Consider the following 12440-nt stretch of genomic DNA (forward strand, 5'->3'; position numbering starts at 1 on the left):
CCACACGCCCCCAGCTGCCTGCACCTGACCCTCCGGGGGTGCATGGGGACCCTAACCCCCTCTGTGTCCCCGAGTCCCCGTGGAGGTGCCGAGACGGAGCTTCCCCTCCCGTGAGCTCGCGCCTCGCTGGGTCCAGGGGAGGCTGACGCGCAGCGTCACGGCGGGCCACTGTGCATCCCGGGGACCCCAGAGGGCAGTCACTGCCGTCTCACAGCCCCCAGGTGGGGGCCACGCCCTGCTGGCCTGTGCCGGGGGCTCACACAGGGGCGTGAGGACAGGTGAGGACACCGGCTCGGGGCCACCACCCCACGTCCAGACAGCAGTGAGGAGGGGGTCCCCTGAGGGAAGGTGGGTCTCTGTCTTGTCCTGCCTGGGAGGGCTGTTCCGAGCGGCAGGCCTGGCTGGTGAGCGGCCCTCGGCTCACACGGCAGACAGGTCCACGCGGTGGGCAGAGTGGCTGCTCTTGTCCCAAGGGCTGAGCTTGGTGGAGGCCGTGCCTGGCCGGGTCCCGTTCAGCTGCAAGGCGCAAGGGGGTGAGGGGTGAGGACCCCGCCCCAGGAGGAAACTCAAACCCCACTGAGTGCGGAGAGCTCTGGGCCGGGGGTACGGGGGTCCCCCGTCGGGGCAAAGCGCAGACTGGAGGAGACCCCGCCGCCCCCGAGAGATGAGGACCCCGCGCACCGAGAGCACCTGGACTGGAGTCCTCTGCGTTCCCCGCCCTCCCTCGCCACCTGGGCGTGGCGTGCGTTCACGCACCTCGTCATCCCTCGTCCGTCCGTCCACCCGCCAGTCGCGCACCCACCCATCGTTCACGCACACGCTGTCCGTCTGTGTGCGTCTCCGCCCGCCGCGCTCGCCACGCGCTGGGCGCTGCTGTGGGCCGCGGGGCCAGAGCGAGAACAAAGCCAAGCAGCCCCCGTCGTGTCCCCATCCCAGTGGCAGGACCGTGGCCATTAAGCCACTGAACGAACAACACAGCCTCAGGCGGGGCAGGGTGTGCTGTGGGGGGGTGGGGCAGGGTGTGCTGTGGGGGCCGGTGTGTTGAGTGCAGCACGGCAGGGACCCCTGAGGGCGGACACCTGAGCCGGGACTCCTGGCAGGTGGGGGGAGGACACAGGAGCATCTGCTCCAGGCCACCTGGGCCCCTGCGCGGGGGACGGAGGGGATCGACCTGGCACTGAAGGGTGAGGGGCTTGTGGAGACCCCTGAGCATGGAGACCGGACTCCCCGGGCACCTGCGGGAGGAGGGGCCGGTGCAGGGGACACAATCCTCGAGGACAGGGCTGGGCCCGCTGACTTCTGTGCCCAGGGTCTGCCTCTTGGTCGGCTGACCTGTAAGCCCCCCATCCCCGGACTCAACACAAGTCCCGGCCCTGGGAAATGTCAGGGGAGAGGCTGTGGCAGCCTCGTCAGGGTCAGGCAGGACGTGGGGACGAGAACAACCAGCCTCCACAGCCTCCTGTTGGATGGCGCCACCCGGCAGGGCTGGGGCTCTGGGTGAGAGGCTGAGCCAGCAGCGCCAGGCGTCCCCGGCGAGGCAGAGGCCACACGCGGCGCGGGGGAGCTGGAAGGCAGCCTCCAGGGCCAGCCTCCGGGTAGCCACCGCAGGAGCGAGAGCCCTCGGGCCGGAGAGGGCTGCGGGTGGGAGGCATTGGGAGTGGGGTCAGCCCAGGCAGCAGGAGGGGCTCGCGATGGGACGCCCCCGACACTCACGATGTCCGAGTGGAAGGGCTTCGCGTTGGCGCTGCGGGCAGAGCTGCTCGTGAGGGACCAGACCTTGGTTTTGTGCTTGAAGGCAGCTCTCACCTTGGGCAGCAGAAGGAAGGCTTTGTTAGAGGCAACGTCAGAGGCTGAGAGAACAGAAACCAGAGCTCACTCGGAACGGTCTCTGGGAATCTGTGCTGAAGGGAGGCCCCAGGGCGCCAGCGCAGGTCGAGGACAGACCTGGAAACATCAGAGTCCGAGGCGGCACCCTAAAGGCCCCCTGCCAGCTCCCGCAGACAGCGGTCCTCCTCCTCACACCCCAGGGAGCTTCCCCGAGGCCCCGGGAGGACCAGAGGGAGCACGTCTCCGTCCTACTCTCCCCAACGTGCCAGACATTGCCCTTCTCCAGCTTGGCTCCCCCACCGGCCCTGTCTCCCTGGTCCCCTGCACAGCCGGCGGTGCCTGCTGCGACACCAGGAGAGGATGCTGGCACGTCGCTTAGCAACCGGGATGGGAGAGGAGGGGCTGCTGGAAGCCGGCCCACTCCACATGGCTCATCGTGGGACAAGGCTGAGCCAGGACTTCGTTCCCAGGTGGCAGCCTGTAGGGCGCACTGTGCCCCTTCAGAAATGAACACCCAGCTTTGCACTGGCAGGAAGTGGGGAGACGTACCTCTGAATTCAGGAGACAGTGGAAGAGGAAGATGAAAAGTCCCTGGGAAGGAAGGGAGGAAAACACAGGATTAGAGCCGTTTGCATTTTGTCACAAGCACTTTCCGAAGGTTCTTTCCACACACGGGCTCCGCAAGTGGCGCTGGCACGGCTGGCTGTTGGGAGCTCGCTGACCCCAGATCCCGTGACCTGAGTCCATGGGGAGGGAAGGCATCTCGGACCCTATAGTCTAAGCCGGACTCAGGCAGCTGCTGCAACCAGGGTTCGGAGGCAGCGCTGCCACCGGGGCCAAGGGACAAAGGCGGGTGGATCCCCGGAAAGGCCCGGCACAAGCAAGGGGTGGACATCAGACGGACCCTCAACTGCGCCTTGGTGGTCTCATCGGCAGACTGGTTGTGATAACGTGAAAACAAGCGCAAAGGTGAGGATGTCACCAAACACCCAGAGGCCGCTGCTGCGTGCCGGGCACCAGGCCAATGCCTTGCACACGTGTCTCATTTAGTGCCACCCCATTAAGGGTCCTGCTACTGCCCCCGCTTCACAGCGGAGGAAACGGGAGAGGACACAGAGGACAAGTGAGGGCCCAGCATGCTCAGGGCTGCGGCCAGGACAACCCACACATCTCAGTGGGAACAGCCAGAGGAAGGCGCCGCCTGCAAGCTCACGGCCCACAAGGCCCAGCGCCACCGCAGGACGCAGCCCGGCCTTGTGGACACAGGTGCGCAAGGCCCGCACAGTGAGGGCCAGGGCTATGGATGGTGCTGGAACCCACACCTGCCTTTCCTTTGCGGGCCTGTGGTCTGAGGCCTCAGGCATCCCAAACCCCTGGTCTCCTGGCTGGTGACCCCCACCTGTCCCTTCACACAGAGGACAGGGCCTGGCTCCCTCTCGGGAGCTGTCCGCAGGCCGACCACCTTCCATCACAGGCCCGGAAGTGCCTCCCACAGATACCGGCCGGAAGCACAAGGCAGCCCTGCCGGGAACGGGGTCAGGACACGGCAAGCCCTGTTTTCTGAGAGGCCCTGGTGTGCCCGTCCTCAGGTCTCGGGGTGCCCCACGCCAAGGGCTCATGGGGTGTGTGAAGGGGGCAGAGCCCAGGGCCCCCTCCTGCCTCTGCAGCGGCCTGCTCCGCACATGTCACCCACAAGGGCCTGCTCGCCGCCTGGCAGTCCAGCGGGCTCTCACCTGCAAGGAGTTGAGGACGGCAAACACGTACTGGAAGACCAGGGCCCGGTCACTGACGGCGAGGGCGCCAAAGACCCACGAGGTTCCCAGGATGGGCAGCAGCACGGCCACCGCCTTCACCGTCAGCCTGAGAGAGAAACAGCTGCGGTCACTCAGGGCGGTGGGCGGGCAGGACCGGGTGTGCAGACCGCCTTCCAGGAGCGGGCTTCCAGAGGGGGCAAGACCTGGAGTCCTCCCTGCAGGTAACCTCAGGTGAGGCATTTACCTGGTGCGAGCCTCAGGTTCCACCAGCTCCGGCCCCTCGAGGCTGGTGGGCGAAGAGAGCTCTGGAGAAGCAGCAGTTTCCTACAGCCCTGAGCACCACCCCAGGGTGCGCCCAGGACAGGAGGAGAAACCCAGCCGGGCCTGGGGGATTGCGTTTAAGCTGTTTGCAAAGACAAGGAGGAGGACCCAGGCAGGAGGGGCGAGATTCAGGGGGACCAAGGCAGCAAGGGACCCCTTCAGCATCCATAACTCAGAACCTCTGGGAGCTGGGAGACGTCTGGAAGGGGCGACAAGGCCCTGGGATGAGGCTTCTTGTCTCAGTCCACGAAAAGCCCCGTCTGTGGTGAGGGTCCGGGTAGGGACACCTCCCGGCTCTCGCTGGGCTGCAGCCTCCAGCCCCCACCTGGGCCCTGGGCCCTGGGCACACCGGCACTCCTGCAGCACTGACAGTGACTCTCAGAGGGCCAGGACCGACTGGTCATCTTCACGGGCCCTGGACGTGGCCCAGAGGAGACACTAAGCCAGCCGACCGACAGCCCTGTCTCCTGCCACACAATACCTGCCAGCACGCGCTTCTGTCGCCTCTCAGCCCTGCAGGCCCTCTGGACACAGGTTATACAGTGACCCCATTTCACAGATAAGGAGACTGAGGCCCCACAACCCCCAGTGATGGCCACAGTGACACAAGGTTCCATCAGTGGCAGAACCAGAGGGTGTGCAGACATCTCCACCTGGGCCAGTGTGAGTGCCGCCCGGCCTCGCCCACCCCGTGGACCAGAGTGAGCCTCCCTGGCAGTTCCCAGCGCCCTCAGCTTCTACCCTTCCAGCCGGGACAGGCGCCCGTCCCACCCCTGCAGGGTGACCCTCTGCCTCCACTCCACAGCATCCTGGGCCGCTCCAGGGCTGCTCTTTCCTCATTGGCTGCTGACCCACTGGGACAGCCAATCAGGTTGCCCCAACGCCAGCAATGGCAAAGGGATGCATGACTTAGGCCGGCCAATCAGAGCGAGCCTCTCCTGCCAGGGTCCCTTCACTGAAGAGCCCGGGCTCCTCCCTGAGTCCACCAGCGCAAGGCCACCCAACAATTCCGAGGCTGCCCTGGTGTGTGGCCCCCCAGACTAGTTCTTTGCTTGAGATTCTGTGAGCTACTCGAGACCTCCCGGGACAGGGTGTTCTGTCCCAGTCAGAGAGCGCAGAGCGCCACCCCGCGGGGGCCCAGCTGCGAGGGAGCCCCTCCCCGAGACGGCACAGGCCGCGGTGACCTGGGACATACAGAGTGGTTCCCAGCCAGCCCACTCTGGGCCCGGTCCCCAGAGCTGTCCCTGCACCGTGGCAGCCGGCCGGGCGCCAGGAGCCAGCCCACCCCCAGCACTCTCAGGCTGACCACCCGGATCCCACCGGTGATGCTGGACAGGCGTCCGACCCCAGGGCACGGAGGACCGGAAAGCCCAGGAGCCCAGTGGGGCAGGACCTGCAACGTGAGTCTCGTAGGTGCCCCCAGAGTGCAGGCGCCGTGAGACCAGGTCGCAGGGCCCCACGCAGAGCTGGAGAGCGGCACAGAGTCGGCCTCCACCGGCCTCCGCTGAAAGAAGGAGCAACGCCAGCGGTCAGACTCAAAGCAAGTCACGTGCACTCACTGAAGTCCGTCCTCCCCGACTTCTGGAACACCGGGGCTTTCCACGGCGGGGTCCTTACGCATCTGAGCTTCACAGAAAAGTCTAGAGGCTAAGGGGGCCCTGCTGCTCAGGCCAGCAACCGCCACGTCTCGGTTCACCCCTCATCACTCAGCGCGGTGACCGTGAGTCCGTCTCCGTCACTGGACTGTGAGTTCCCCAAAGCTGGGACTTTGTCTTTCCAGCTCCGCAACCCCAGGGTGCAGCCCAGCGCCAGGACTCAGAGGCCCCAGGAAACGATCGCTGGAAGGAATGAATGAAAGATGAACAAATGGAGGAAAGTGCAAAAGTGCCACCCGTGGATCCGGCACCTCCCAGGAGGAGGCGAGACACGACCAAAATGAGCTTCCTCGTCAGGAGCCCAAGATCCCGGCAAAATCCCTGCGAAACCCAGGGCTGTTCCAGCACTTCAGATCTCAGGGAAACTGCAGCCAGCTTGTTCTCATAATGTTAATGCAATAAAAATAAAACACCTGTCTCTGGGAAACAAAAATATCATGCATTATTCAGCTACAGTCTTGAGTTCGTGGAGGACCGTGTTTGAAAGGATCAGCCACTGAGAAATAGGTACCAAAATGTGCTACTTCTAAAGTGATGGTTGATTTTTTCTTAAAAATAGAGCAATGAATGATCTCGAGGAGACAGGCGGAAGCTCTCTGAGGACTCTTGTTAACACGGCCAGAGCTGTCAGTGTCCCCTATTCAAACACGGAGGAGAGGGGGCCTCGGGCAGGTGGGGGCTGCAGCCCAGTCACACTTCAGCCCCCGAGGCAGCTGTCCCCTCTGCTCCCCCAGGGCTGGCCCTGTCCCCACCCGCCACACCCACTGCCCACGGGTGTGCTGCCAGGGGTCACACCAGGTCCCCCCTGTAAAACCCGAATGTTCCCTGCTGCTTTCTTGGGAGTCTGGGATCGCGATCAGTAAAGAGGCTTGTTAAAGAGCGGAGGCCAGGCCTGTGGAGGGCCCTGAAGGAGCATCTCGCATCCTATTACTCAGAGAACATCAAGCTGCTCAGCACAAAGAAACGACAAGATTAAAACCAAAAGACCAGGCACAAGAAGGGGCCAAGGAAGTTTTCTAAGGATGCTGCTGTTGCTCCCTTCCCGCCGGCTCCTGCAGCGCGGGGTCTGCCTCGCCAGCCTGGGGAGGCGAGTGTCACGTGGCAGATAAGATGACAGAGTGAGAGAGGGTCCCACGGGTCAGACTCGGCCACTTGGAGTTGCTGAAGGCAGAGGGACACACTGGCACACGTCAGAGGGACCCAGAGGGGTCTGTGCAGAGGAACGCGGCCTGCCCTCCCCGAGGGGCCCGTCCCTGGGTGGGCACTGGGTGGGGCGGAGCGGAGGGGGCAGGGCCTCGGCTGTGGCTCTGCACAGACCTGGGAACACTCCGCCAGCGCACGCTCCCTGCCCGGACCTTCCTGGACCACGGGCACCGCTGTGCCAGCCGGCGCCTCGGGGACGGCCATGCAGAGCAAGGCAGTGGATGAAGGCGGCTTCCTCGGAGGGTGTCGGTGAGGGGCGGGGGTGGGACAGTGGGGTGGAGACAGGGAGGGGTGCACAGGTGTGTTCTGGGGTCCCGCGGGTGCCAGGACTCAGACCAGGGTGAGCAGGCTTTGGCTGGGGACAAGAGCTGAGGACGGACTGGCTGACCATGAACGCCGAGGTGACAGCCTCGGGAGCTGCCAGCTGGAGGGGGCCCGGGACCGGCCGGCCTCACAGACAGAAGAGGGAGGACGCGACCCTTGGCCCCGTGAGCCTCTCCCCTCACACGGACACAGCCCTGCACAGCCCTGCACGGGTTCCGGGGGCTGAAAAGCCCAAGGCGGCTGCGCCACCTGTCAGCTCAGCTCACAGCTTGGAATTTGTTACAGAATAATCATCTCATCGATTTGCCGCTGACTTATTTACCACTTCAGCCTTCTCACCAGAAAAGACACCCGGCAGCTGCAGTGACCTACAGGACGTCGGCTGCCCAGGGCCAGCCCTGTTTCCACAAAAGCCCCCAAGTCCCCCAAGAGGAGCTGCCCCCGCGTTCAGACCCTGTGGTCTGGGGGCCACGGCGCCGTGGGGCTCAGCTCCGGGTTGACGGGTGAAGCCCACTCCCCTCTCTCCCAGCCTGAGGCGTCCTCCTCATCATCTTCCTCACCCGGGCTCAGGCCTCTGTCTGAGCAGGTGGGACAGACTCTCCCGTGGGCTGAACCCCCCGGTGCAGCCTCTGCCCCCGGGAGGGCAGAGTCGATTCGGGCAGGACCAGAGCGGGGAGGAGGGACCGGGTCGCAGTCACGGAACTGCCAGATGATTCCTGTGACATCAGCATCCAACCTCTGACTCCACAGTCCTGTAGCAATAAACCCCTTCTGCCTACGCCAGTTTGTGTGGGGTTTTCTGTCACCTGCAGCCAGCTGCGCCCCAGCGGATACAGGTCAGGAGACCCCGATGGCAGCGGGATGTGTGGGTGGAACCCCCCAGACACCCGCTCCCTCTCCAGAGGGGCCTGGAGCTCGTCAGGGAGCTGCTCTCCCTAGGACCTCCCTCCACACTGCAGCCCTGCGCGGGGGACCCTGTCCTCGTGCCATTCTACAGGGGCAACGGCCAGACACTGAGGGGTTAAATAACTTGCAAGGCCCCAGCAGGTGGTGGGGTGGTTGCGGGGTCGGCGGTCTGGCTCCAGAACACCCCCAGCTGCCTCTCTCCCTGGGGGGTGGCCCAGGGGACATCGACAGACCCGCTCGTCACACAGGGGACCCGAGGCTGCTCAAGGGCCTCGTCCCGCATTGCAGGGGATGGACAAGGAGCCGGGTGAGGATGTGACGCCAGAGCTGCCCCTGGGATCGTGGGGACCCTGGAGTCCCTTGGGGCAGGGCTGCAGCCCCACAGGTGGCCAGAGGTCACTTACTTGAAGGCACTGGGGTCCCCGTGAAGCTTGTAGTTGTCGGCGCTGATCTGCGAAATGACCCTGGTCACGGCGACGAGGATGCCCATGTTGACCTGCGAGGACAGCAGCGGGCGGTGAGGACGGCTGGCCGCACCCGCCGCAGGGCTGAGTCCACCGGCCGCCGCTCCCCCACCCCTGCCAGGGCTCCGGAGCACAGGGGACGTCGCTGGGGCAAAGCTACCCCCAGCCCCTGGGCATTTTCCAGCAAACAACACGCAGCTCGCCTCAGGGTTCCTGCGCTGCGGAGGAAAGAGCAGAGACATGTTCTGGGCCCAGGAACGGGCCAGCGCAGGAGGGGAAGAGCATGAACCTCGGGTCCAAACCTCATCTCGGCATTTGCTCATGGCGTGGGACCCTGGCAGCGCCCCCGAGCCCTCTGGTCCTCATGCCCCATTTGCTGGGAGACACTAAGAGCGCCAGCTGCTCAGAGACGAGAAGTCCCACGTGCCAGGCCCCTGGCGCAGTGCCCGGCTCTGTCTCCTGCCCAGGCCTGCGGCCGTGTGACCCACGGGAGCCACAGCAGAGGGGCTTCAGCTTCTGCCCACACCTGGGCTGGCCGGGAACCTCTGGGAGGCTGCCCTGGGGACCCACGGGGCTGGGGGGGGCACAGGGGTCCCTGGCAAGGCTCCAGCATGACCTGTCCCCTCCCCTGGGCAGCTCCCCAGTGTCCAGTATGGGGCATGCAATGCGGGGGACAGCAAGGGACATGAAGCCCCCGATTCCCTCCTGCTGCAGGCCCACAGCGGCGTGCAGGGCTGTGCCGTGGGCAGCTCTCTGCCTCGGTTTTGAAAAATCCCGAGGTCATTTACAGGAGCGTGAGGGCCCAGCTCTGGGCACAGACCCCTGCACGAACGCTCAGGCCTGGCCACAGGCACTTGCAAAGGCTCCACCTGCAGGCCTCACGGGGAGGCTGCTGTCCCCACGTGGCCTGGTGCACAGCCAGGGCCTGGCAGTCTGAGGGGAGCTGCAGGAAGACCTGGCCTCACCCCACCCAGCACCCCTGGCCCAGCACCCACACGCCAGGCCTTTCTGAAGCACCTGCCGCGACCACGTTGTCTGGGGGCCTTGGGGACACGTCCTCCCTGACTCGGCACCCAGCGTCCTTCCACTCTGAGCCCTGCCCCTCCTCCCCCAGCTCCCAGCCCACGAGCCAGCAGGAGCCTTTGCTCACGGCCCCTCCCCACGTGCTCCCGGGGAGACTGTGCTCCGCGCAGCCGCAGCGAGTGAGCACAGTCGTCCCCTCTTCTGGCTGCTTTAATCGACGGTCTCAGCACCTGCGCTCAGCCGTCACCCCAGCTCAGCTCCTGAGGGTCAGACCACCTAGTCCCTCATTTCCTCGTCTGTCGGGTGAGGCTGACGAGAGGTTTCCCAAGGCCAGGGAAGAGGAAAGGAGCTAACAGCTCAGCGCCCAGCGCTGTGTCCGCACAAAGAGAGCGCCCGGCACGGCGACGCCGTCCAGCCTCCCTGCCTGGCCGGCTGCGTCACGATGACCAGAGAGCCACGCCCGCCTGGGCGGGGGCGGCGTGGACGGCAGGGTCCCGGTTTCAACGCAGTTGCACCCCACCCCACTTGGACAGTGGCAACGTGAGGGCGACTAACGTGCGGTTAGGGCTTCCAGGAGTGGGCGGCTCGTTCTCTGGAATCTTCTACTCATGCCTGAACAACAGGGCACGTGCACAGTTGGTCGCCTTCACACATATCTGCAGAGAAGCCCCAGGACACCAGGGAACTGGAACAGGGGTATGGGAGAGACTTTCTGTGGATACATTCTTAAGCTTTTCCTTTAAATTTCTGAGCCATGCGTGTTACCAATTCAAAAATCAAGTTATTTAACTAGATTTCCATTTTAATCGATTACAAATTAAAGGGAAAATAACACGAAACTCGTTTCCTGTGAACATCTCAGCAATGGCAGGAGGAAAACGTTGCCCGCACAGTGTTTGGTGACGCAGGCAGGCGGCAGGGAAGCCGTGGAGCCTGGGAAGGGCAGGCTGGCGGCCCCCAGCGAGGACCCACAGCGACTCCGGGGAACTCAGCCACCGCCCCTGAGCCCCGAGGTTGTGTGTCACTCCTGCTCTGTGGCCGGCGGCTGTAACAGGTGGTGCTGCCCACACATCCCTGCCGCAACGCTGAAGGAACCACACGGCTGTTCACAGACTCCTCAGGAGGCCCCTCAGTGCACGGTCGGCCCACGCGGAGTGTTTGACAGGCACAAAAGTGCTGCAAGTGAGTAACTGGAGATTCGGTCCCTCGCTACTGCTTGGCCGCGGCAGGTAAGACCCCCATGAAGTGTTCCATGACGTTAAGCTGCACACGTTGCTCCCTGTTGCTATTCGTCAGCGTTGCTTTTTCCCCAAAGACGGTTCTGGGTCTTTCTCTCTCTCTCTCTCTCTCTCTTAGCCATTTAGTCTGGGTCCACCTGCCATGCACATTTCTCCGTCCTCGTTAGGACAGCCACGCTGGCTGTGGCAGCATGAGGGGGCGGCTAAGTGGGTCGGTGCCACTAAGCGGGAGACAGCGGCTGCGCGTGACACAAATCTAGCATCTCCGGAAAATGTGAAGCGGAAGCAGCCCTGGTCCCTCACTCCACTTCACTCGGCCGTGTCTGGCCACGTGGCGCTCCCGGCTTCTGCCACAAATCAGCAGAGGCCCTGGGGTGAATGGCACACTCCGTGGCCGCATTTCAGAAGGAAAACTAGAGATGCGCGCTGCGGCGGTGACACGTGCCTCAAAGGACAAGATGGTGGTGGCCTCTGGGGGGAGGAAGGAGGCGATGACCGCAATCATTCGGTGTTCTGTTTTGGGACCTGGCTCGGGGTCACCTGGGTATTTATGCATGAAAAGCCTCTGGGATACACGCCACCGTCTCACAATAAATGCTACACACTCACATAGACAAATGTGTGGTGTGCACGATAGCGTGTGCCTCAGCCCGCTTCCTGCTGCTTGACAGAGACTGCACACTGGGCAATTTACAAAGCACAGGGCTTTACTTCCCACAGTTGTGGAGGCTGAGAAGCCCAAGGTCAAGGGGCCGTGTCTGGTGAGGGCCTTCTCGAAGCATCATCCACGGCGGAAGGTGGGAGGGCAAGAGGGCGCACACCAGGGAGAGGGCGTGGGGCGAAACTCATCTTTTTACAGGAACCCACACCTGCGGTAACTGACCTGCTGTCACGGTAGCGGCGTTCACCGTTCCTGAGGGCAGAGCCCTCCCGACCTCATCAGCCCCTAACGGTTCCGCCTTCAACACCGGTGCCTTGGGGAGGAAGTTTCCAACATGGGGACTTTGGGGACACATTGAAACCACAGCTGTCTGTGTCCATGTCTGCATTTATGTATCTACAGACGGCCCCCACCTTACAGTGGTTTCACCAGCAATTTCCAACTTTACAATGGTGGGAAAGTGACATGCATTCAGCAGACGTCGTCCTTTGTGTACTCACACAACCGTTCTTTCACTTTCAGTCAAGTATTCAATAAATTGCATGGGATAGTCCACACTTTATTATAAAATAGGCTTTTTATTATAAAATAGGCTTTGCATTGGATGATTTTGCCCAAGTGTAGGCTAATGTAAGTGTTCTAAGTACGTTTGAGGTAGACTAGGCTAAGCTATGATGTTTGGTAGGTTATGTGTATTACATGCATTTTCGACTTATAATATTTTCAATTCATGATGGGTTTATTAGGACTTAAGCCCATCATAAGTCCAGGAGCATTTACCTATAGCTGTATCTATATTTATATTTATGTATCTATATCTCTGTATCTGTAACTGTATATGTATCTATGTATCTGTGTCTATGTATCTGTATCTGTCTATAATTGTATCCATGTATCTGTGTCTGTATCTCTGTATTTGTAACTGTATCTGTATCTGTCTATATTTGCATCCATGTATCTGTGTCTGTATCTCTGTAATTGTAACTGTATCTGTATCTGTCTCTATTTGTATCCATGTATCTGCATCTGTATCTCTGTATTTGTAACTGTATCTGTATCTGTCT

At 62.3% G+C, this 12440-nt stretch overlaps 1 protein-coding gene across 1 annotated transcript in view; it reads right to left on the reverse strand.

Moving 5' to 3' along the window:
* Positions 1 to 382: 382 nt before the first annotated feature.
* ADGRD1 (adhesion G protein-coupled receptor D1) overlaps positions 383 to 12440 on the reverse strand; it is a 99445-nt gene continuing 87387 nt past the window's right edge. Inside the window, exons 20-24 of the mRNA XM_012657647.1 lie at positions 8395 to 8486; positions 3561 to 3687; positions 2377 to 2418; positions 1714 to 1806; positions 383 to 516 (exon numbers count right to left, since the gene is read on the reverse strand). Coding sequence (XP_012513101.1) covers positions 421 to 516; positions 1714 to 1806; positions 2377 to 2418; positions 3561 to 3687; positions 8395 to 8486 — 450 coding nt within the window. The 3' untranslated portion in view covers positions 383 to 420. The remainder of the gene's footprint in view (positions 517 to 1713; positions 1807 to 2376; positions 2419 to 3560; positions 3688 to 8394; positions 8487 to 12440) is intronic.

This window comes from Propithecus coquereli, unplaced genomic scaffold (genome assembly GCF_000956105.1).
Source record: "Propithecus coquereli isolate 6110/MARCELLA unplaced genomic scaffold, Pcoq_1.0 Scaffold556, whole genome shotgun sequence".
NCBI classification, from domain to species: domain Eukaryota; kingdom Metazoa; phylum Chordata; class Mammalia; order Primates; family Indriidae; genus Propithecus; species Propithecus coquereli.